This window comes from Brassica oleracea, chromosome C2 (assembly GCF_000695525.1).
Source record: "Brassica oleracea var. oleracea cultivar TO1000 chromosome C2, BOL, whole genome shotgun sequence".
In the NCBI taxonomy this organism is placed as follows: Eukaryota; Viridiplantae; Streptophyta; class Magnoliopsida; order Brassicales; family Brassicaceae; genus Brassica; species Brassica oleracea.
The window spans coordinates 47,558,479-47,582,071 of record NC_027749.1 but is presented as its reverse complement, the minus strand read 5'-3'; the positions used below and the strand labels follow the sequence as shown (position 1 = coordinate 47,582,071).

The following is a 23,593-nucleotide window of genomic DNA, read 5'->3' as shown; positions in this document are numbered from 1 at the left end:
TTTCTAAGATCTACTAGTACATACCTATGGTAAATAATGATTTATTATATATATATAGAACAAGGGTATAAGAGTCTTTTGCCACTTAATGAAAAAAATATTTTTGAAAATGTCTCTTTAATAGTGGTAAAGATGAAAAATGATATTATTTACTGGTAAGTTGTGAAATTATCTAGTGGCAATTTTATAAATATTTTAAATAAATTTTAGTGGTTCCATATAGATAATTTGTGGAATTGATTAGATTAAATGGTTATATTATTTACTTTTTATCTTTTTTGAAAGAAATAATTGACAATGTCTTTTTAATTATTTTATTTCGTTGTAATATTTTCATATATCTCAATGTAATAAACTATATGATACGTGAAGTAGAAATTGTGAAACTGTTTAATACCACTAATATATTTTTAACATGTTCTTCTACTGATGACGTACACCACAAACATAGAATACTATGTGTTTTCCTGAACCATTTGCAGTAAAGAATTTTTTTAATATAATTTATATTTAAAAATAAATTTATTAAATATTATGTATTTTACTATTTTCTTACTAATATTTAATATAAATTTGATATATATTAAATCAATTTGTATAAAACTAATAAAATGATATAAAATTGTATAATTATCAAAAATTTGGCCTAAACAATATTTATAAAATTTATAGATATATAAGAAACTAATGATCTTACTATTAGATATTTAATTTTTTTTTTAAATTGTAGAAATTTTTGAAAGTTTTGGTAATACAAATTGTATAATTATACAAAATTAATAATATTTCAAAATTTGAAATGTTATATATGAATATATTTATTTTATAGATGATGTATGAGCTATTACCATATTTAAAAAAAGTTTACCAAAAAGAAATATCAATATTAAATGTAATATATGAAATATTACCATATTCTAATAAGTTTGCCAAAAATATAAATCAACATTAAATAAAATTATCCATGTCATATTTTTTCGGAAGCCATGTCATCAATTTCAGTAGCCATGTCATATTTGTTTTGTAAAATTGATTGTAGAGATGACATGTGGCAAAATCACTTCGCAAATATAGTCTAGGGGATTGAGAAGCATTACAACATTTTTTTGTAGCCACGTGTCATCACTAGAATGATTCTTGAAATTCTTGAAAAAATAAGTTGGTTCATCTAAATATATAATAAGCTTTTTACTAAACTAACCATAAATACATTATTAATGTGCTTCATTATTTCCTTAAATAAAATTACGGAATTGCCTAATGTGGCTAAAGTATATCAGACAATTAATGATTTTGAATAATAAAGATTTGATAAAAATAAGTGTATCATATATTATATTTGTTTAATTTTAAACTATTAAAATAAATTAAACAACCATATTAACCATTTAATAAAAAAAAATTTCTTTATATGTTATATTTTGAATTTTTAAAAACGAGTATAAATTACTAAAACTGTTAAAACTCTCACATTCAAATTTTGCGATCCATAGTTTGAATTTTATGTTATGACATGATACAAATGATTAAAAAATCATATAAGTCGAAAGTCTCATTTAATAAGTATTAAGGTTAATATATATATATATATATATATATATATATCATTTAAAATTAAATTATATGCCATATAAAAAATACATAAATATCTTAATTTTGAAATTTACTTTGAACCATTTTTTTTTGATAAAAAATTTGAAAAAATATTGCCAACTTAATTTTTAAACAATATAAATTACTTAAAATATTAATCCTACAGTGAAAATTTTGTTATCAGTAGTTTAAATTTTTTGCTATAACAGATACAAATGATAAAAAAAAACATATGAGTAGAAAGTATTATTTAATAAATATTAATATTAAAATATACTATATATATGTTACTATCATTTAAATTTGATTATATACCATATCAAATAGAAAAAATATTTTTTAGATCAATAAAATTTATTTATATGTTCGCACCAATTTAATTATATAAGTAATAGTTACTGACTTTTTAATTATTCAATATATATTTATTATTTCATAATATGTTAGAAACATATAATACATAAAATGATTTATATATATAATGTTCAGCAAGATCTTAACCTAGTATAAAGTACTTTATACATACATATTCAAGAACATAGCTACTGCAATACAATTACTACGAAACTGCCACTGGAGTTGTTACACACACGCTTGTCGCGTGAACTCTTTCTCCACCCATCCCTCTTCTCCAGTCACTGGTTCAAAATGTTTTAAACAAGAATTCAATATGTAAATTGCAGATATAAAGGATACTTTATAAAATCTAGAGATTTTAAAAATGAAAATTCGTATAGACGTAGTATTAAATAACTCCTTGTTTGGGTGAAATCTTGATAAGAAAAAGTTATATGCTGTTTGTGACTAGTAACTGCGGCAGAACAGTGAATGGTAAGAAGGGCCCAGGAGAATTCCTTGGTACTATTAAATGTTGAATGGGTCTTGAGATGCTCAAAACCAAACACAAAAAGTGTACTGTATATTGGTTTTAAAAAAACTCAGATGATCAAATGACCGTAAGAAAATAATACTACAAAACACTAGTTTAGTATAAAGTTGGAAAGTAACTAGGGATGTATAATTAATAATAATAACCGAATAAGGTGGAAAGAGACAAGGTAGTGACATATCATTGAATCAAAGCAAAAAAAAAAAGCTCTGTTTCTCTCTCTCGAACTCCTAAAAGCTATTCACGCAAGAAGAAGACATGTCGTCCAACACTTCCCCGATTTTCAGCGACTATGGCTTCGATCCCCAAATCGACTACTTCCAGGTTCTTCTTCTTCTTCTTCCTTCTTGGTCCTCTTGTTTTAAATTCAAGTTATTTTAATACGCTGGGCCATGTTCAAAGGTTTTGGAAGAAGCGAGGAAGCACAAGAAAGAAACATCATCCATCGACAGTACTCATCAGTTCAAGCTCCAGAAACCTATCTCCAAGGACGACCTGATACGCACCGCTCTCCACAAGAAGAACAAGAAGAAGCACCGTTGGTTCTGGAGAAACGCTTTGCTCTTCTTCAGCTGGCGGAAATGGCGAAAACGCAGCGGCGAGGGAGACATTGAGTTTGACGATCGCGACGTTCACGTGGCGAGGGCTAGGAATTTTCGGGCTTGTTCGATGTCTGGTCCGGTTTACGTGACGGAGAGCTTGAGCGGTTCGAGCACGCCGTACCGGACGATAAGACCTCCTTCGTTGACGACGGTGACACCAGTGATTCCGTATTTGAGTCTACGGGAGCTTAGCATGGAGAGGCAGCAGAGGATTATTACCACTTCTATGTCTGGTCCTCTTTACTTGGTCACGTGAAAGAAAAATAAATATTTAATTAGATATATTTGGGATGTGTGAGTTATTTTAATTTATAAAATGCTAAAAAATTGATTTTCGGCTCAATATGGCTCTATTTAATATATTATCATCAAATTTATACCATCACTTGTTGTTGTCTACGGGATTATCAATAATCTGGATTGACAGAATTAATTTTTGTTTCTATTAAACAAACTATATACGGTACGGCCTCTATAAATTAATAATGTTGGGACTTTGAAATTTTATTAATTTATAGAGATATTAATTTACAAAAATTTTTTTATTTAGATTTTTTATTTTAAGATAAGGAAAATATTTTATTTTAGTTTATAGACATTAATTGATATTTTTTTTAATTTGACATTTATATTAATTTAATTATATTATTTGTTGCAGATAATATATATTGCATAAAACTTAAATTTGATTTTAGATATAATATTACTAAATCTCATCAAAAATATATTAAGTGTTAAGAAAATGTAAAGATAATTTCATTGTCAATATAAAACAAACGATATGATAATAGGTACTTACTTATATAAAATATGTATACATATAAATTATTAATTTATAATTTTAATGGAATCATATATTTATATAAAATTTTCTAAAAAGATATTATTTTAATATTGGAGTTTTTGCGAAATTGACTCAAAACATGAAGTCAACCACAAAACTAACCTATGTTTTTTTGAATTTTTCTTTTGCCCTATTCACCCCACAAGTTCACATTATTTACGAAAATGCCATTAGTTTTTTTTTTTTAAATGATATTTTTACTCTCTCAACCTCATCATCTTCATGTATTTTACAAGATTGTCATTGTCATCAATACATCAACCACCATGAATAACCAATTTGAAGATCTTAATGCACCTCAAATCGATTTACACTTCTTATTTCTTAATTCTTATCAACTAAAAACAAAAATTCTTTCACTTTCTCTCCATATTCATCCAAAAAAATCCCAAGATTTTGATTCTAAAATTTTTATGGTTCATAGAGCCATTGAAGCTTGTGATTCTTAGTGTGTCACTTTTGTTTGAGATTCTGGGTGCTTGAAAAAGATTTATGTGTGCTAAACAAGTTATCTCACTGGTTGAAACTGTGAAATTGAGATTTTTTCCAGATTTGTTCGTCCAGACGACTTACAGTTAAGTCTTCTGGCAGTAGACGACTTACCTGGAAGTCGTCTGGTCAATGCAGAGGTTAGTTTTGCAATTGACTTTTAATTTATTTTTTCTAGACGACTTACAGGTTAGTCGTCCATCTTTGTTTGAAAAAAAAAATCGAGTCGTCAAGGGAAAACATGTTAGTTTTGCATTTGACCAGAATGTGTCAGAAATTTAATTTTTTTCTGGACGACTTACAAGTTGGACGGCCAGTAGAAAATTAAAAAAAATAATATTTTTTTTTCTAGACGACTTACAGGTTAGTCGTCCATCTTTGTTTGAAAAAAAAAATCGAGTCGTCAAGGGAAAACATGTTAGTTTTGCATTTGACCAGAATGTGTCAGAAATTTAATTTTTTTCTGGACGACTTACAAGTTGGACGGCCAGTAGAAAATTAAAAAAAATAATATTTTTTTTTCTAGACGACTTACACGGAAGTCGTCCGTCCGACGACTTACACGGAAGTCGTCCGTCCGACGACTTACATATAAGTCGTGATTTTATTCCGAGATTCTGGTCAAACCTTGCTTTTCTTGGACGACTTACAGGTTAGTCGTCTAGGAAAAAAACTCGAGACGACTAACGTGTAAGTCGTCTAGAAAAAGACAATTTTTTTGTTTAATAATTCAATTGCAAAACTAACTTGAGACGATTTACAAGTTAGTTGTCGAGAAAAACAAAATTTTAATTTTTTTAATTTTCTACTGGACTACTAACTTGTAAGTCGTCCAGGGAAAGTCAAATTTCTGACACATTCCGGTCAAATGCAAAACTAACCTGTTTTTCCTAGACGACTTATAAGTCGTCTCAATTTTTTTTTATCAAACAAAGGTGGACGACTAACCTGTAAGTCGTCTAGTTTAAAATCAATTCCAAAACAAACCTAAATAGACAACTTCCTAGAAGTCGTCCAGACGACCTCCGTGGAAGTCGTCTGCGTCAATGTTTAATAAAATTTCATTTTCTCTAAACCTATAAAGACTTTTTAATATTTTTTTTGTTAATTCATGTATATTAGTCCATATTAGGGCTATTGAATGAAATTTATAACTTAATTGGTGATATTTATGAGGTTACCAACATTCACGTTAATTAAAGTTTCTAACTGATCCGAGAAGACTTCCGTGAAAGTCTTCTACGCTAGTTTTTAAGTCTTATATGCTAGTTTTTGAATAACTTGTATATTTAAGAGAGATAAGTAACTTCAAGATATGTAAAACTCATATTTTCAAAATATATTTTCTCCCTTAGTTTTACTAAATTTGACTAAGTTTTTCAACACAAACTTGTAAAAAATGTGATATGCTTTGACTAGTTACTATTGTTTGTTTCTATCTCTTAAGTATTATTGTTATAGACACCAATGATGACTATTGTTATGAGTTGGAAGAAGGGTTAAAATGCTTTTTAAAATGTTGTATCAGTATGAGGCTACCAACATTTTTGTTTATTAAGATGAGAAGAAGATCATTGGAGTTTATTATTGTATAAAGGAGATCCAAAGATAAGAAAAAGGATATTGAAGTATATTATTTCATTGATTTGTAAATGTGTAAACACATTGTTAGCACATATATTACATCTCGGGAAACATTATTACTGATTTTACAAAAAATTCACAACTAAAAGAGTAGAAATGCAAATAAAAAAACAGACCACAAACAAAACTATTATAGATCATTCGTCTACAAAGACAAGCTTGGACTCCACTTGATATGGAAGAAGACTTCGTCAGAAGACTTCCTGGAAGACTTCCTGGAAATCGTCTAGTGCATTATATTTTAGACGACTAACAGGTAAGTCATCCCAGAAGTCTTCCAGATCTGAAAAACCTGCATATCAATTCCAGATCTGAAAAATGTGCATATCAAAAAACGTTCAAAAGACTTAAAAACAGAGAAAATAAGTGGAAGATTAGATAAATCTACCTTTATAGAACACACAAAAATACATATCTAAAATTAATAGATATACCTTTAAATCAGTGGAAGATGAGAATCATCTGATTAAAAACCTGCAAAAAAAAATGGATTAGTGAGTAAGACATGAGACAAAACTGAAAAATTCATATAGAGTTTGGTGTTTTCAAGTCAAAGAGATTAGAGTGGGTTTGGAGAGTTTTAGTTTGAGAAAAAATTAAGAACTTTATACAATAGAAAGTTAGCAAATGAAGAAAAATCAGACATAAAAACTTACCAAAACGCTCAGATCTGTTATGAAAGGGAGAGACATGGGAGAAGACTCCGTCAGACGACTTCCAGGAAGTCGTCTGGACTTCCTGGAAGTCGTTTAGTGCATTATATTTTAAACGACTAACAGGTAAGTCGTCCCAGACGTCTTCCAGATCTGAAAAACCTGCATATCCAAATCGAGATCTGAAAACCCTACGTATCCAAAAACGCTCAAATGGCTTAAAACAGAGAAAATGAGTGGAAGATTAGATAAATTTACTTTTATAGAACACACAAAAATACATATATAAATTTGATAGATCTACTTTTAAATGAGTGAAAGATGAGAATCATGTGATGAAAAACCTCCAAAAACAAGATAAATTAGTGAGAAAGACATGAGACAAAAACAATAAATTGATATAAACCTTAGTGTTTATAAGTTCAAAGAGATTAGAGAGATGTTAAAGAGTTTTAGAATGATGAACATTACATTTTTGTTGCAGCCATTTGAGAGGAGGAGAGAGAATGTGTAAATTTTTCTTTATATAGGGAGACAAAAAAATCTAATTACGTTAAATATTTTTGATTCAGACGACTTCCTAAACGACGTACTTGTAACTCACCCAGAAGACTTTAATATTTTTAGCGGGAAACTAAAATATTTTTAGCGGAAAACTAAAATAGAAGACTTCCTTGTAAGTCGTCTGGTTTAAATTATTTAAGTGGGGAAATATTTTTTAAAAAAAATTTAGGCGGAAATATTTGGACGACTTATTCACCAGACTTACAAGTTAGTCGTCTATACCCTAAACATAACCCCTAAACTTAATTAACTAACTAAACACTTCATAAAATCAAAATAAACTTCAAAAGTGTTTACTATACAAAAAAATAAACAATTATAGGTAAAAAATTAATTTTTCAAAAAAACATTCAAGCTTTCCAAAATCTAACCCTAAGAATACATACAATACTACAACATATGTTGTCAAACCATAAAACTAAAAAATATCATGATTAACTACTTTCACTCATCTATGCTGAAAACTATTCAATTTTATTATATCTTAATTTACATTACTTAAAACTGTTTATAATTACATGATTTTAATTTTTCATATGTCGAAATATTTTTAAAATTTTTTATAAATTATTTTTAAGATCAACTACACCAGACGACTTCCAGCATCTCAGACGACTCATACGACTTACTGGGGCTATAGTCGTAAAAATGACTTATGTTTTTTTTTATCACAAGGGGCTGGCTGTAATTTCACAAAGCTTTTAGGTTAGTTTTGCATTTAATTCAAGTTTGGGTATACTTTTGCAATCAAAATTAAGTTTTGAGTCATATTTGGTAAATCTCCCTTTATTATTTTATTAATTTGTGTCAAATTTTGAACCGGCCCAAGTTGAGACTGACGAAATATATTAATTTATAAAAATTATTAATTTATCGACTATTAATTTATAGAGGTCGTATGTATATTTTATCAACTTATCTTTTCTACGTTCAGTTTGAGAGCTGACTAAATTGGTAATATCAAAGAAGAAAGGAGCGTAACAACAAAAGCATGAAACACAATGTTTGGTTGGTTTAAGGAACTTTATAAAGGAAAAAAAAAATGTTTTGTGATGAGAACTGCTTACAAAATAAGGAGATGTTAGAATAGACATAAAATCATGAGGACATAGCCTATATATATATGGCTTTCTTGTTTTTGCATATATTTTCACCTTTCATGAGATTTTTTTTTATCCGAATTACTTGATTGTATGTGTCACTAGGTTGCACGGGTATGTCATCATGATGGCTCAGATTCATCAACTTCTAGCCTTTCTCTAGCTCGAACGGAACAATGTTAATCTCTGGCAACTCATTGTTCTGCGTGGCAGAAGTTTCGCCGACTTGTCTTTACCACCAAAATAACACATAAATCCTATTACTTATTCTAGATTATTTATCCAATGTGTAATATTTACACAATTATACGGTACCTGTTGGGTGCATGGCGATTCCAGATACTCTCCGGGAAACGACGAGTGACAATTCTTGTTGAAACATTGTCATTTAACAATTTGGCATTGTCCTGGTCCAGAAGAGAGACATATTTTGTTTATATTTGGACACAAATGTCTGTAAGAAAACACAAGAGAGATGAGTGTTTAATTACCACCGTTGGTTTCTGCGGATTCAAGTGAACACTATGTTGGCTTCTTCTCTCGTGTAGGAGAAGAAATGCGCATTTGCAAGTGAAGAACAGAAGTATACTAGCGAGAGAGAATACCACTAGAGACTCCACCACAATCACAGATCCTAAAACTGCGACCAAGTGACAAAAGGTATTAAAACTAGAGGTGGTCATAAAAACTAAAAACCAAACCAGTCTAACCGTACAGCAATGATAAACCAATATTAGGTTTTAAATCAAACCAAACTCAGTATGCCTATGGTAAATCGATTGTAAACGAAATAATCTAATTACCGCCTAACAATTTCTTTAAGGACCAAACTAAACCGATTTAGACTAAATAAAAGCAATAACACCAGGTTTAACAAAGTTGAAACATTTTGGATCAAGGTGAAACCCAAATCGAAACCAAACCAAATTCAATTGATTAGAAAACAAGTAAACCAAACTGAGTCAAAACCACTCCAAGTGTTTCATACACGTACCATGAGCTGCAAGGGAACTTAAGGGTCTCTTTCTAATAAGGATTACGCGAGCCACCGCGTGTAAAGGCAGTGAAATTCTCTCAGCGCAATCAAGAAAGCACCCGTAATTCCCCATGTCACTCATTTTCAAGGTCAAGATAGCCCCGTTCTCGCCTCCCTACACGGCATTTGTAATAAAGATATCAAGACACCCCAGAAAAAACATTCAAACTAACTAAAAGATAGATGATTGAGTTTTACGTGATGAAGAAGCCGTTCCATTAGGTCGTTGCATTGCTTTATCGTTCCACGAAACCTGATCCCACTGGCTTTGACATTCACGTGTTTAGAAATGGAAGCGTAAGTCTGAATTGGCTGCCACCTGAATATGTTTTTGAACTTTAGCTCGGTTGAGTTTATAAGCTCGGACGGTAAGTTTGTCCGAAGAAAGCCGTCAGTAACCTCCACCGAGAACGTTACTAAGAAATGAGATTCACCACCTGAAATATATTGTCAAAAATATACTGTCAGTCGGTATATGCAAGTGAAACATTCTCCTATAACCCCAAAATTTTAAAAATAATTTACGTGAACATAAAGTCTCCAATTTTTTTAAAAAAAAATATTATTAAAATCTTTACTAAATTGCCTATATTTCCTTAAATCTGGGAGTCTAGGAGTTGGTTTTAAGAAATAATTTACGTAGTTGATCAAAAAAAAATAATAATAATTTACGTAAACATTTTTCTTTCATCAATCAAAAATAGATTGTCGGTCGGTATAGGCAAATGAAACATTCGCATATGGCCTCCAATTTTAAAGAAATCATTTACATAAACATAACCCTTCAAATTTGTTTTAAGATAATAATTAAAATCTTTAACAAATTTCGCCAATAAGCTCCAAATTTTTTAAAATATTAATTTTTTTACTAAATCGCCTATAATTCCTAAAATCTCGGGCATCTTAAAGTGAACAAGAGTGAAGTTGTGTTGTTGTTAACATTACCAGGGAAACCAGCAAGATCTGGATCTCCAACTGAGAAGTTGAACTTGTCTGTTTCCTTGTGGAAGATAAGCGACTCTGTCCCATTACTCTCAAGCATTATATAGTGAGGAACATTTATAAACGGTGGATCATTCACAGGTTCCACAAAGACAGGAACATCTAGTTGATTAATCCCATTCTTGTTCCTTGTAGTAAGCCGAAGAGAATCAACACCAGAAAAGTTCTCGTTCCTGAGGCCAAAGAAAACAAACAAAGTTCAACCTAGGGAGAAGTTTGAAACTTGTGACGCAAGTAAGAGGATCTGGGATAACATATATACCCTAGATATTGTATTGAGTGAAGTGCAGGATTGATAACTCCTATTTGTCCTTCTAAGATCAAAAGCCTTCCATCTTCACCACCATTTCTAACTGAGAGTCTTCCACTACCAGGCAACCTGAACTGCATCAGCATTGGAGACAAAATAACCGATCCGGAAAATGCTTGTACAGCGACTGAAATGTTCTCCAGCTTGTCTGAGTAGCTTATCTCCAGACCAGAGAAGCCACTGTAATAATAAACATTCAAGAATAAGATTATTATACCTGAAGTGAGAATTAAAGAGAATAGATAGTACTTGCCCTGATCTAGGACTAATTACATCTTCAGTTGCTTGTAATCCTCCAGAAAAGGATACAAACTGAGGAGGAGCAGTGAGGATGATGATGTAAACTGTAGCTATGCCTAAGTTTCCATTGATATCGACTATTGTGTAAAGAAAGGAGTCGTTTCCAGAGAAGTCCTTGATCGGTGTGTATCTAAGAAGGTTCCCATCTCTCAGAAGAGAACCATGATCTGGCTAATAATATCCAGACAACAACAGTTTAAGTCAAAAGACAAGAGAATGTCACAATCTGCCAAAACATAGAAAGAGATGCTCACTTGTGAAAAACCAACAAGGCTCGCATTGTCACCAGCAACGTAGTCGTTTTCCAGAGGATAGAAAGAGATAGACTCATCTTCCCACACGTTGACTTCATCATCATAGGCCTTTGGAAAGTATCCACCTAAGTAGTCATGGGAGAGAATCTCAAAGACATATGATAGATGTAAATGGGAAAATAAATGATAAGTAAAAGGACTTACTGCTGTACACATTGACGTCAAAGGGGCAAGGTTGGATATGTTTATCGTCAAAGGTTACACACATCCGGAAAGTACCGACATCCATGGCTAGATAGCTACCAATATATGTCCCATCAGTGTTATCGACAAAGTTCCATGTAGTGAAACTTGATGTGTTAGTTGAGGTTATCTCAAGGTTTAACCGAGATGGCTGTGAAGGCACAGGATTGTTGAAGATGTCCACTAGTAAGACCACAATATCATTCTTGATTTCCTTTGGCACTTTTGCATTGAATTGGGTTACAATGCAAGATGCCACATTCACTTCACCTAAGAGAAAGCAGAGAGTGTGCTGATCACAAATGAGAAGTATATAACTTGTCGAAATTGCGGTAATGGAGCCTGATCATACCTGCTTTAACTTCCTTGATGAAAGGTTGGCCTCCATTGAGGACTATGTTCCCAGAGGATATAAAGATTTTATAAACTCCACTCTGTCTTGGAGTATAAGTTACATCAAAGACGCTTGCCTGATTAAGTAAGGCCTGCAAGAAGGAAACCTCCTTAAGTCACCAGGTGTTATGGGTTATGTACAAGAACTTATGCAGATACACTACTTACTTCTCCGCCGTGTTTCTCATACAACGGTGTAGCAGCTCTGTAACTTGATACTTTTGTACCATTGAGGGTCTCTCTTGGCTTTATGGTTGGCAAAACATACGAGGAATCAGCCTCTTGTATGATTCTAACCTGAAGTATATCCACTTGGACTGATGAGGGATAACCATAAGCATCTTTCAGGTATATAAAAAAGCCAAGAGGCTCTCCAGCAATAGAAGCATTGAGCCCTGAACCATTTACAATACTTCTTGCTCCATCACAATAGCCTGTCAAGAAAATAAATGAGAGGAGAGAAACATTCACCAAACTTGTTCCCATGGAGAAGGTTTTGGCAAACACTGACCTATATAGACTGTATACTCATAAGGCATACTAGAGATGCTCTTATTGTGCTCCATATCAGAAAGAGTGATCAAGAAGCTTCCTGGCTCAGACAAGGTGAAAGACATCAACTGGATCCCTGGATCCACATACTCAAACTGGAAATCTGCTACTGGTATGGATAAGCCAGTCTCTTTCCCCACCACATCAGCATCAAACTCGTAAAATCCAGATACTAGGTTTCCGAACCGGTCTCTCTGGTGTAACATGATCTCCATTTTGGAAAATATCTGCCATGTGTTTAGATCTGACTTCCATATGCTCACACAGTTTGAAACATCTAGAGGCCCTACTCAAAAAACAACAAGTATAGAAAAAGATTGATCAACTACGCAGAGCTGATCCTGGGCACAGCCGAGTGAAACATTGGCGGCCATCAAAAATTTTCCAATTGATATATAAACATAGACCCCTAAATTTTAACTAAAATTCTTACTAAATTGTTTAAGGAACTAAAAGTTTTATGGAAAAATAATCAATATCACACCTGAATTAACCTCAAGAGGTAGTGGAACACCGTTCAGGGTTTGGCTTTCTTTCTCCACAAGCAGTAAGAATTTTCCAGCGGTGACAAGAACAAACTCAATGGAAATATAACCAGACTCCATCCATCTGATGTGTGTTGTATTAAAAATGGTAGCAAATGAACCGTTTTCATTCTGAAGGGACAAGGAAAACCCCTGCAGCTCCATCTCCTTCCCGGAAAAGGAGATGTTGTTTCCAAATGCATCCAATGGAAGAATCAAGATGGATGCATTCGTCCCAGCTTCAAACACGTTGTTAAGACCCATCCATGAAACAACAGAGACATATGGGTGCATTAACCCTACACAAAGGAGTAAGAGAAACACAATACTAATCAGAAGAACAGCATAAGGAACATCATAACTATCCAGACAAAGACAGAGTCAGTACTTAACATAGCAGGATGAAACATTCGCTTCTGACTCCCAAAAATTAATTGATTATTAATATTATAAAACACAATACTAATCAGTAACCAGACATGGCTGGTGAAACATTCGTCTAGACCCCAAAATTTTAATTAATTAATAGTATGTATAAATTTTCAGGTCCCATAAATCTCAGAATCGGCCATGTACCCATAATACTAAACAACTTAACCATGCAACATAACAGGTTGAAGAACATCAGAAACAATTCAAGAAACCGAACCTGGTTCGACTTCAAAATGTAACGACGAATCTAGGACTTTGAAAGTTTCATCATCTATAACGATGTTGAGAACCCCAACAACGATGGGAATAAAAGAAATCTTCCACGTGCTAATATCGGCACCAAGATCCAGAGAAACACCAGAAATGTACGTACTGTTCCCAGTTTTGCCGTTGACAGTAAGTGTCGGCTTAAACGCTCCCTGTCCTAACGAAGCGTTCCCATTGGTTTCGAAGTTTCCAAGAACTTTGATCGAGATTCTGGCGATTTCACCAGATTTAAACTTGTTCTTGTCGTCCGACCAACTGAAAGAAAACTTCGGGAGGCCAGATTCATCTACGCTTAAGGATGGAGTGAGTAAGAAGAGAGACAAGAGTGAAGCGACTTTGATCGCCATTGTTGAGAGAAACGGTGACGATTGATGAAGAAGGCGCCAACTGCTACTGTGTTGGAGAATTTGATCGGTTGAAAGATGAGAACACGTGTCATTGATGCAATATCAGCCGTTTGATTTAATATTTTTGCGGTTTAAGACGGGTCGTGGAGGAACGACTTTAAACCGATTTTAATTTTTATCGGTTTTGAATAAGAAATATAAACGACATGCAGTGCACACTAGCAGCCATAAAACATCAAGGCCTGCGCTAGTATAAACGGCCATGGATGAAGGAGAGCTACCATCTCTGAGTTTCCAAGTTTTTATTTACAAACATGAACCTAAAATGTTACAGAATCTTCATCAGAATCTTCCACGACCAAACTCTTCTTTGCTATCTTTTTAGGACGACTTAAGCCACTTCCTTCTTCTTCAGCTTCATCATCTTCTTCTCCTTCTTTTTCTTCTTCTTGGTCTTCATCATTCTCTTCTGCTGCTATGGCTTTATCAGAATCTAAGTCCCGTGATGCTTGTTCCGGATCATCTTCCGACTCTTCTCCCAAACCATCCTCATTACCACCAACGTTGTTGTTCTGTGTCTCTGTTTCTTCTTGGTTTCCTCCATCTTCACCACCAGCAGGAGCTTCTGCATCTTCAATTATCTTGAAGTCTCTAGCAGTGCTGCGCTTGGCATGCCTCAGCAAATTCAATTTAGTAACTTTGCTCAGCTGTATTAAGTATCTTTCATAGTCTTCTATCTGGAATACCAAATCAGGGATGCATTTGTTCTCCTGTTTGATCTTGTTGATTATACCCTTGGAATTGGAACTCACACTTTCCTGTTGTTCCTGCAATTTGGTAGAAGGCTCTCACGTTAAAGATTATGGATCATTACATCCATAACGAAGAAACAATATCAATCTTTTACCTTTTGCATTTCAGCTAAAAAGGGGTATAAAGGAACTGTGAGGCTCTTGCAAGTTAGTTCAACGAGTTTTTGAAACTTAAGGCTGGGAAGAGTTTGCTTGCAACCCTTGGGAGCAATCCTCTGTTTCACAATCTGTGCTAATTGTTTGTAAAACTTAACAGCCAATCTGAGAAACTGTGCTGCTTGCGAGTCTGCAGATCATGAAAGCACATGTTCATTAACTAGCTTTGTTAGAGGTAAGCAGATAAGACAAAATTTCTCACCTTTGAGGTTCATCAAAACAAAGGAAGAGAGTATCCTGACTGTTGACTCAGCCATTGCGTAAAGGGCTTCTTCGAGAGCCAGTCCAAGTGTACTCTCATCATCATGGTTGAGATGGATGTTCTTCTGAGAGGCCACATACAAATTCTTTAGCTTCTTTGTGCCCCAATCCATGTCACCTATCGCTGAATCAACTAATTGCAGTATGCAAGAAGTTATTGAAGCACTTGTCGACTGGTTTACGATCATGTATGATTCGGAGACTTGTGATGTATCAGATTTGTCTAAACCGATGACATTTTGCAACTCCTTAGCCACTTCCACGGCTATGGAGAGATCACCAGGAGATGTGGTAAAAGAGATGGCAAGCTTTAAAACGCTCTTTGCAACAGTGGTGTTAGATGTTTCACAGCTTCTGAAGATTTCATGAGCCCATGATCCATGCCGTTGTTTGAATTTGTCAGGTAGAGTGCTCCCAAGCATCAACACTATGTCGCAAAGAATCTGAACAGCGCATGTGAATATTATAGTATTAGCTTCCTGTACGTAAAAGAATGTGCTAAAGAGAAACTAAAGTCATTTTATTTTGAAGTTGAAGGAACTCACCTCTATATCGTTAGAGTTTTGGGCGATAAGGTCTGTGATCATGGGCTTCATGACTTTTTCCATGAAAATTTCGATGTTCTTTACAAGTGGATCTTCAATTTTTGAAGCTTCGCTGCACTCTTCTAAAATAGCATCATCGGATGCAGGCACTGCCAACAAATCCTCAAGCAACCCAGTCAAGCCAGATCCATTTGAATATATACTGAGCAGCTCTTTCAAGCTAAGCAAGGCCAGATGTAGACACTGTTTTCTTCCTTCAGCATCTTTCCTTCCTTTATTCATCTGTCCGGTTACTACAAGTGGTCCTGGCTTTAGCAGGTAAACTACTCTCATCAGTGGAGGGCCCAGAACTATCATGTCACCATAGACCAACGGTTTAAGTGGATTTTCCTCCTTCATGCAAAGAGATGATCTTATGTGTCCAACACAAACATGCAAAGTGAAAGACAAAACTCCAGATATTGACTTCTCTGTCTTGGCTGATGATGACTGGCTGTGATCCTGCGAACCTGAAAGATTACATGCTGATTTGCTGCTATGGAGTTTGAAGGCGATTAGAAATAGCTGGTAGATACTTGAAGTAGACAAAAAGGGAACTTGTTCTCGCTCTTCGTTGATACTTGCGAATCCCACATCAGTATCATCAGATTTACTACGAGAGCTGAATCGTACTCTCTTGCCGATATTGCTCTGTTTTGATTTCCCCGCCTCCTTTTCCAGTGATTCATAAAGATCAACCAAATCAACAATATCCTTTTCAATTTCACCTTTCTTTCCTTCTGGCTGTTTCTCTAGATCCGTTATGATATAATTTTGCAGCACTTGAACGATGCCCAATATAATCAGACAATAGGATTTTCTTTTATCTTCTTCTAGAGATGCGGAAACTGTATCCTGAGACAGCCCAACAATATCTGTAAAATGTAAACAAGATCATCAGCAGCTCAAGTACTTAAAATAAACAGAACAATTTAAAAACTGAGATGCTCCTATCAGTTTTTAACACTCACCATCTCCAGATTTTATTTAGTTTCTAGTCTAAGTAACGCAACCTATATGAACCAGAAATGAAGGTTAACAAAAGTAACAGCAGACCAACGTGTTCAGGTAACCTAACCAGATCAAAATGAAAAGAATAGTCAATGATTTTTCAACAAAGATCATTTGTCACATACCTCCTAATTTTTTGCCTAGTAGAAAGTTTCGGACCTTCAACAAAGTACTGGAGTACACTTCATGAGATACATTTCTTCCTGCCTGCTGCTCACATTGGGAATTTAAATGTAACGAACACATTATTATTTAAAGTTACGCATTATTAGGTAACATAAGACCAGTTCTGCTCCCAGTACCTCATTTTCTTGAGTAAGTGCGAAACCAAAACATGGCCAGGTGGCATCAGAAGGCCGATCAGAGTTGTTGTGCGGTTGAAGGAGTAAAATCCAAGAGATACAAAAGAGAAGCCTATCCAAGGGCTCTTCAATAATAAATTTTCCACCTTCTACTTTAATGCATGAAGTGATTCCAAGCTGAAAATCTGTGTCCTGCCAGTATAATCATAAGTTGTCAAGGCGTGCATGAAAATGTGTCTATCAACAAAAAAGTTTAAAATTTTGGCAACAGCTCAATCCTGTAAAGAAATTCAAGGTCCCAGAGAAGTTCAAAAATATAGCAACTTTTCACTCTTCTAACAAGCCAGACGGAAAAGCTATTATCAGGGTGGAGAGAGGATGTAGCATTTGACAGTTACCTGTCTGAAGAAACGAAGAAAGTGAGGCATAAGAAAGTCCAATACATGTGCTCCACTTGATGGATCAATCAGGACTAACTTCACCAGCCCATCATAAACTACTTCTTTCACCTTTGCCTGGATATAAATACGAAAGAGCTCTAAGACGATCTACAAATTCTTGAAATAAATTTTCCATGATCAAGGACGGAAAAGACACCTGTTGGTAAAGACATCTTTGAAGCAACCCATTCAGTTCAGTAAAGAGGTTTCCCCTCACAGTGCAGCTCACTTCAGTGTGCTGACTAGAACTGGCTTGGCTTGATGAGTCTTGGAGAGTAAATGAGCTGTCTTCCTTAGCTTGTTTCTCTGCAAGTATAAGTTCAATTATTACCTTCGTCGCTGATACACGAACTGTATCTTCACGTCTAAACATAGCCTTCCGAATCACCAGGATGGTATAATCCTGCATCACCAATTTAAATTTAATCCGAGGTTTTGGCGTAAAAGCTCGTTTACTTTTCCAAATTTCGTAGATCAGAAAAAATGAATACAAATAGACGAGTAATTTCAGTTTCACCAGCTGAAACACTCCAAGCAGCAACAGATGTGCAGAAGAAAGTAGAACAAAAGAGGATGTGCAACACGTATACTTTTACCTGCAGATCACGGCTGAATTTGATGAGCGGGATAACAGCAGAAACCAGAAAACAGCTAATATTTCCCTCCATGAGAGTGAAATAATCCAACAATTCTTTGAGATGATGGACATATTCCAACATGATAAGTGAGTATCTCTGGACAAGAAACCCCAACAACCTACAAACTCCACCTTCTCAGCACATGTAAAAATGGTTGACAACAATAACCAATTAAGCGTTACTGACCTTAATATCGGCTTGCTCTTTGCGCATTTCAAAGAAAGAATGCGAAACTTGCATTGCTCAATTATCTGCACAATATGAATGTCACTTAACAAAGTTTCTAGCATAAAAGTTTGAATGTCAGGCAAAAAAGCATTAAGAATAATTAATGCATCAGTAATCAAACGGTTTATCAACCTCGTTTCTTGTCATATCATGGACTTCAAATAGGGTTCCCAGAATCTGAATACTAAGCTTTTCAGTACCCAGTACGCCACTGGAACCACCAGACTCGTTGGATCTACCTTCTTCAACAGATTCTAGCAACATAAAGCCAAATTGAATAACACTCGGAAACACATGTTCCCTCCCATATTTGCACTCACTAACCTAATAAAATATAAGAAAACATATTTCTTAATCTTCTCGTATGATACACAGGACTAAAAGCTCAAAAGCAAAAAAAAGGTAGAGGAAAATACCGCTCTTAGCAAAGATTTTTCAACCAATTTGGCATGCAGTAAACTCTCTTCCTTCAGCTCATCAGGTAGCCACTTGCAATCTCTGTATATCATCGGCAAAAAGAAGAAATGGTAAAGTGTACCCTACATGGTGAAACGTCACAGAAGTGTTTCCTACAGCCTAAGACGTAAGTAAAATAAAATAATCCTCATGCATTTTTCATTCTGATTGAGTTTCCATGGTAAGCCATTACGTGAGTTATTTGAACTTGTTTTTACCAAAGGTGAAAGGAAATGTAAATTGTTTTCTTCTAGACACATGAACAATAAAGCAAAGGAGAGTTCACCTAAATGGGTGCATTCTTTTTTAACATAAACATCAAGAAATAACCAGTTCCAGGAAGATCGCATGAAAATCCAAAACAAGTAAGAAATTTTTTCACTACTTACTTGGAGAGTCTGTAATCGTTGTACGCACTAAGCAAAGCCGTTCTCAATACCCCCAAAGAATTCTCACCGAACTTTCTGACCCTAGCAACCGAAAACAGAACCGCGACAGTAAAATGATTAAAAGCCCTGAGATCAGACTTAACCAACGCCACAACCTCCTGCCCCAGCGAAGGATCCTGCTTCACTGCGAAATTCACATGGAGAAGAACAGTCCCCTCGATCTGCCTAAGAACAGACGCTACTCTACTCTCAGTTTTGGACCCAAAAAAGCAAACAACTCCTCCAATCACCTCCCTCTTGCAAAAACCTTTGGAAGCAAGAACAAGTAACTGATACACAAGTGAAGGCAAGTCCTGCAAGTCTATACACTTGACACCCAAAAACACTTTCTCCAGCAACTCACTCTTTCTCCCCTTATCAAGAAAAGTTAACTCCTTAGCAAGAGATACCATTTTCGTCAGAAACCCTTTCTCCCATTCACAGGTGAGAACACGATCTATAGCCGAATTAACGTAATCTATCTCGCTAGCCTTAGCTTCTCTACGCAACAAATCAAAGCACACAGGCAATAGATCAAACAGCTGGGCGTCATCAACAGAGATAACTCTAGACACACCGGATAAGATCGAATCGACGACGGATTTGATCTCCTTGACGTGTAGGTACCGTAAGAGAGTCCCGAAGAGCTGAATCGTCTTGAGGGAATCCGAATCGCTCGGGATTTCGGAGAAGATCTGAGTGTAGGAGATGAGAAGAGATGCGAGGAGGGAGGAGAGAGACGGAGTAGTCGGGGATAGAGAGATTAGCGATAGGAGAGCGATCGCGTACTCTGAAACGGGCTTCGACGGGGAAGGTAGAGAGGAGCGGGATTTGAGGTAGGCGAGGAGAGGATCGTGGGAGGTCGGAGAGAGGAGGTAGGGAGGGAGGGAGAGGCTGGTTTGGCAGTGGTGGTACTGGGCTAAGCGGATGATGTCGTTATCGGTGAGAGGCTTCTGAGCATGGTGCGACGGTTCTTCGGCGGCGACGGTCATTTTTTTCCCCCGGCGGGATGAGTGGAGGTTTCGAAACTTCTGAGGGAAGATAGTTTTAGGTTTTCATTTGCCTTTACGCGGGAAAAATTGTCTGGGCCTTAGTTTCTATGGGCTTAAAAGCCTAAAGAATCGGGACTGTATTGCCAATCATCTTCGAATTTATATTTTTGTATTTTAATATATAAAATATTTTTAAGTTTACTAAAATTTTATGAAATCACACTCATGAATAAATTCGAATGATTAAAAAAACACTATATTTTAAAAATTATATAGAAATTATAAAATGAGTATTAATGATTTTGACAAATACTTTAATACTATTGATCAATAACATATACTTTTGTTTGAAAAAAACATATATTTTGGCTTTAACTGGTGGCCATTAAAATAAGAATATGAATGAGTAGGAAATGAATGAACATGAACAAAATAAAAGGAATAAAAATGAATATTTATTTCTTTTGTTTCATATCAATTTTGATAAGGAATGTTTTTTTACTACAATGTAATTATTCGAGTAAATGTAAGAATATTAAATCAGCTCCTTCTCTAAAAAGTTCCTCTGTGCAGCATCAGTTGTATTCTAATTTGGTTAGTTTAGTTGCATTTGTAATCAGAACTGCCAATTATATATACATCAGCCACTTGCGAGAGTCTTCTGCTTACGCTTCTGAAGTGGTGGGGTTCAAGGAGGAGTCTGCCTTATTTACCAGGTTCAAGAGTCGTTTACTTTTAGGAGACGCTGGACAGGACCATCTTGGTAATGGTAAGTCTGGCTAAAACCAGTATCAGAGCCACCATGCTTCTTCAAATTAGAATATGGAGCTGAAAACGTGATACATTTTTCGATTAGATGAGACATGAATCATATTTAATTATTTATAGTATTGGTTTTATGGTCGAAGAAGGAACGATTTGGTTTTCACCCATAGCCAATAGACACATGCCACGGTATATAGAGTGTCTGCGGTTCATCTAACCATTAACCGTTACTTATGAAATAGTAAAATTTAATGTTAGGAAATTATATTTACATTTATAAATACTCATACAAAATTAATATTATTTATACATCCGCCCGCGCCGGTAGGACGGGTTTACCCTAGTATATTACTATAAAACAAGGTTTTCTTCTCTCATGTTGTGCCACGTCAGATTCCACGTAGATAAGTCGTGCATCGAGGAATAATAATAAGAATTGAAGCCCAAAACATGAGAGCCCTTTCAATCTTCATCACCTTCACGTCGAAACTACGGTTCGTGTTCTTCCTAGACCTAAAAAAAATATTTTGCGTTCTTTCATACCATCAATGTCGTTTGAAAGTGTGCCTAACCCTAATTCAAATGAAACCAGGAGATGAAGATCGTCCCTCCCCTTCGATCAACAGCGGTGACGTCTGAGCTTCTCCATACGTCATCTTTCATCCAAACACACACTTCATTCTTATTCAGACCCAGAATCTGAAACTGGGGCTGCTTTTTATTCTTCGATTACTTGCCAATTTGAGGTCCTTTTGTAACTCATGATTTAATTGAGTATGTGTCCGGCATGTCACGAAAGTGAACAAGCAAGCGGTGGAGAGAGACATAGCAAGCGGCGGAGTGCGATGGAGCTCAAATTGAGTATGTGTCCCCTAGGTACTTCGTCATTCAACCAACCATCCTCACAGACATAAATAACCCTTGAGAAGTCTTTGAAAGGATAAGGATATACATCTGGCCTTTCTCGGCTCATGCACAATCTGAAATCCTTTTGCCGCAATAGTACCAAGTCCATCTTCTGGACTAACAAAGCTCATTAGATCCTAATTCAATCAACCAACCATCCTCACATGACTTGGAACTGATGAGTCATCATCTGGCCTGACCGGCCTTGGGAATTAACCCAGACAACAGATATGACGTGTTCATACCAACCGATGCATTCATTAATCAGGTTAGTTCTGACACCTTGAACCATCATCCAGAGGTCAGGTCGTCCATACTCAACCATGATCAGATCTTACACGGCTATCCTTGAACAATCACACTTAAGCTCAATACTTATGGTCTACGACACATAGTACTAGCCATACACTTCGTCATGACTCTTAGTCAATCTCGAAGTTATCAACACCAAGGTTGATATCTTAGAAGCATCACATCAATACTCTTACTCCAGCAACGTGACTATCCCTACTAGTGCTCGGCCATCGAAACATCGTCATGAAACATGATCCGACCACTAGACTTGATAAGCCATCGTCTACTTAGCAGGTATTGACATAACCGGCCTTCCATTGCCATCATGTGGGTCTACGCCCTACATAAGGGATATGGCGCCTATTCTACTCACCAACCCGAAGTTGATTGTAAGATATCCTACTTAGACTTTGCGGCTAGAACCATCCATCCACTAACCATGGATTATGGTTCATACATCAATCATGTTGTACGGATTGCTCTAGCCTTCAGTCCATCTCCCGGCTAACCGCCCTTGGACCCTTGGTCCTTTGCGCCTATTTCCCTCCAGGAATAGGTCTTCCTATTGGCCTCAGTGGCTTCTATAAGCCACGGCCTCATATGGCTAAAGCCATACTCACCATGAACCGGATCGTACCCTTAAGGCTTTGATCCCGGATCCTGTCCTTCCGGCTTGGATCCTCGGTTCTCATTGGAGGCCTTCGCTATTTCCTTACACTCATGTATTGACCAAACTGACAACCCATTGCCATCATGTGGGTCCACGCCCAACATAATGCATGTGGTGTCCTTTTAACCATCGAATCACTCGTATCCTTTTTGGCATGTGCGAAGGAACACATCCCTTCCAAGCATCCTTTCGGAACAGATCTTGGCCATCGATTACAATCAACGGTCCATATTGCACCTGTTGGATCTTGGAGGTTTCCAGATACATCTAGATTTTAACCATCGAATCACTCGTATCCTTTTTGGTCCCGTTCCGTTCGTACCCTTTCAGTCCCGACCCGTTCGTACCCTTTCGGTCACGACCCGTTCACATCCCATGGATAATGATACGTTCGTACCTCTTGGATCACAACACGTTAGTACCTCTTGGATCACGGCACGTTCGTACCTTTTGGATCACGACATGATCGCAGATCTTGGATCACGATACATTTCATCCTTGGGATCACGATGCACCCTTTGGTCATTGGTTCCTTTTGGTCCTCGTACCTTTTGATATTTGCAACCCTTGGTATCTCGTACCTTTTGGTTACTTGCATCCTTTGGTATCTCA

General features: G+C 35.7%; 3 protein-coding genes across 3 annotated transcripts; 1 reads left to right on the top strand and 2 right to left on the bottom strand.

Annotated features, from left to right (window-relative positions):
* The first annotated feature begins 2,670 nt into the window (after positions 1-2,670).
* LOC106325845 lies at positions 2,671-3,340 on the top strand. The gene is made up of 2 exons (XM_013763896.1): positions 2,671-2,806; positions 2,885-3,340. The coding sequence occupies exons 1-2, from the start codon at positions 2,741-2,743 to the stop codon at positions 3,338-3,340; spliced, it is 522 nt and encodes a 173-aa protein (XP_013619350.1). The 5' UTR covers positions 2,671-2,740.
* Positions 3,341-8,461: 5,121 nt separating this feature from the next.
* Positions 8,462-14,038, bottom strand: LOC106324446 (protein GAMETE EXPRESSED 2). Its single transcript, XM_013762411.1, has 15 exons — positions 13,642-14,038; positions 12,953-13,291; positions 12,428-12,754; positions 12,076-12,350; positions 11,876-12,008; positions 11,485-11,793; positions 11,281-11,405; positions 10,980-11,197; positions 10,679-10,906; positions 10,360-10,589; positions 9,613-9,851; positions 9,373-9,529; positions 8,870-9,018; positions 8,694-8,785; positions 8,462-8,608 (listed from the first exon to the last, which is right to left on the bottom strand). The coding sequence occupies exons 1-15, from the start codon at positions 14,036-14,038 to the stop codon at positions 8,527-8,529; spliced, it is 3,300 nt and encodes a 1,099-aa protein (XP_013617865.1). The 3' UTR covers positions 8,462-8,526.
* Positions 14,039-14,245: 207 nt separating this feature from the next.
* On the bottom strand, positions 14,246-20,368 carry LOC106321863 (Fanconi anemia group I protein homolog). The gene is made up of 13 exons (XM_013760094.1): positions 19,316-20,368; positions 18,887-18,968; positions 18,603-18,794; positions 18,429-18,493; positions 18,201-18,360; positions 17,762-18,007; positions 17,563-17,679; positions 17,165-17,356; positions 16,988-17,072; positions 15,813-16,726; positions 15,209-15,710; positions 14,946-15,136; positions 14,246-14,865 (listed from the first exon to the last, which is right to left on the bottom strand). The coding sequence occupies exons 1-13, from the start codon at positions 20,344-20,346 to the stop codon at positions 14,359-14,361; spliced, it is 4,284 nt and encodes a 1,427-aa protein (XP_013615548.1). The 5' UTR covers positions 20,347-20,368; the 3' UTR covers positions 14,246-14,358.
* Positions 20,369-23,593: the final 3,225 nt, after the last annotated feature.

Bases quoted from the DNA above. Each gene is read 5' to 3' on its own strand.
- LOC106325845 (XM_013763896.1), top strand. From the start codon at position 2,741: ATGTCGTCCAACACTTCCCCGATTTTCAGCGACTATGGCTTCGATCCC. The intron at 2,807-2,884 runs GTTCTTCTTCTT...CCATGTTCAAAG, and splicing joins CCCAAATCGACTACTTCCAG to GTTTTGGAAGAAGCGAGGAA.
- LOC106324446 (XM_013762411.1), bottom strand. From the start codon at position 14,038: ATGGCGATCAAAGTCGCTTCACTCTTGTCTCTCTTCTTACTCACTCCA. The intron at 13,292-13,641 runs GTTCGGTTTCTT...TCCTTTGTGTAG, and splicing joins ACATTTTGAAGTCGAACCAG to GGTTAATGCACCCATATGTC. The intron at 12,755-12,952 runs GTGTGATATTGA...TTTTTTGAGTAG, and splicing joins ACCTCTTGAGGTTAATTCAG to GGCCTCTAGATGTTTCAAAC.
- LOC106321863 (XM_013760094.1), bottom strand. From the start codon at position 20,346: ATGACCGTCGCCGCCGAAGAACCGTCGCACCATGCTCAGAAGCCTCTC. The intron at 18,969-19,315 runs GTAAGTAGTGAA...GATGATATACAG, and splicing joins AACGATTACAGACTCTCCAA to AGATTGCAAGTGGCTACCTG. The intron at 16,727-16,987 runs GTATGTGACAAA...TACATTTTACAG, and splicing joins ACTAGGCAAAAAATTAGGAG to ATATTGTTGGGCTGTCTCAG.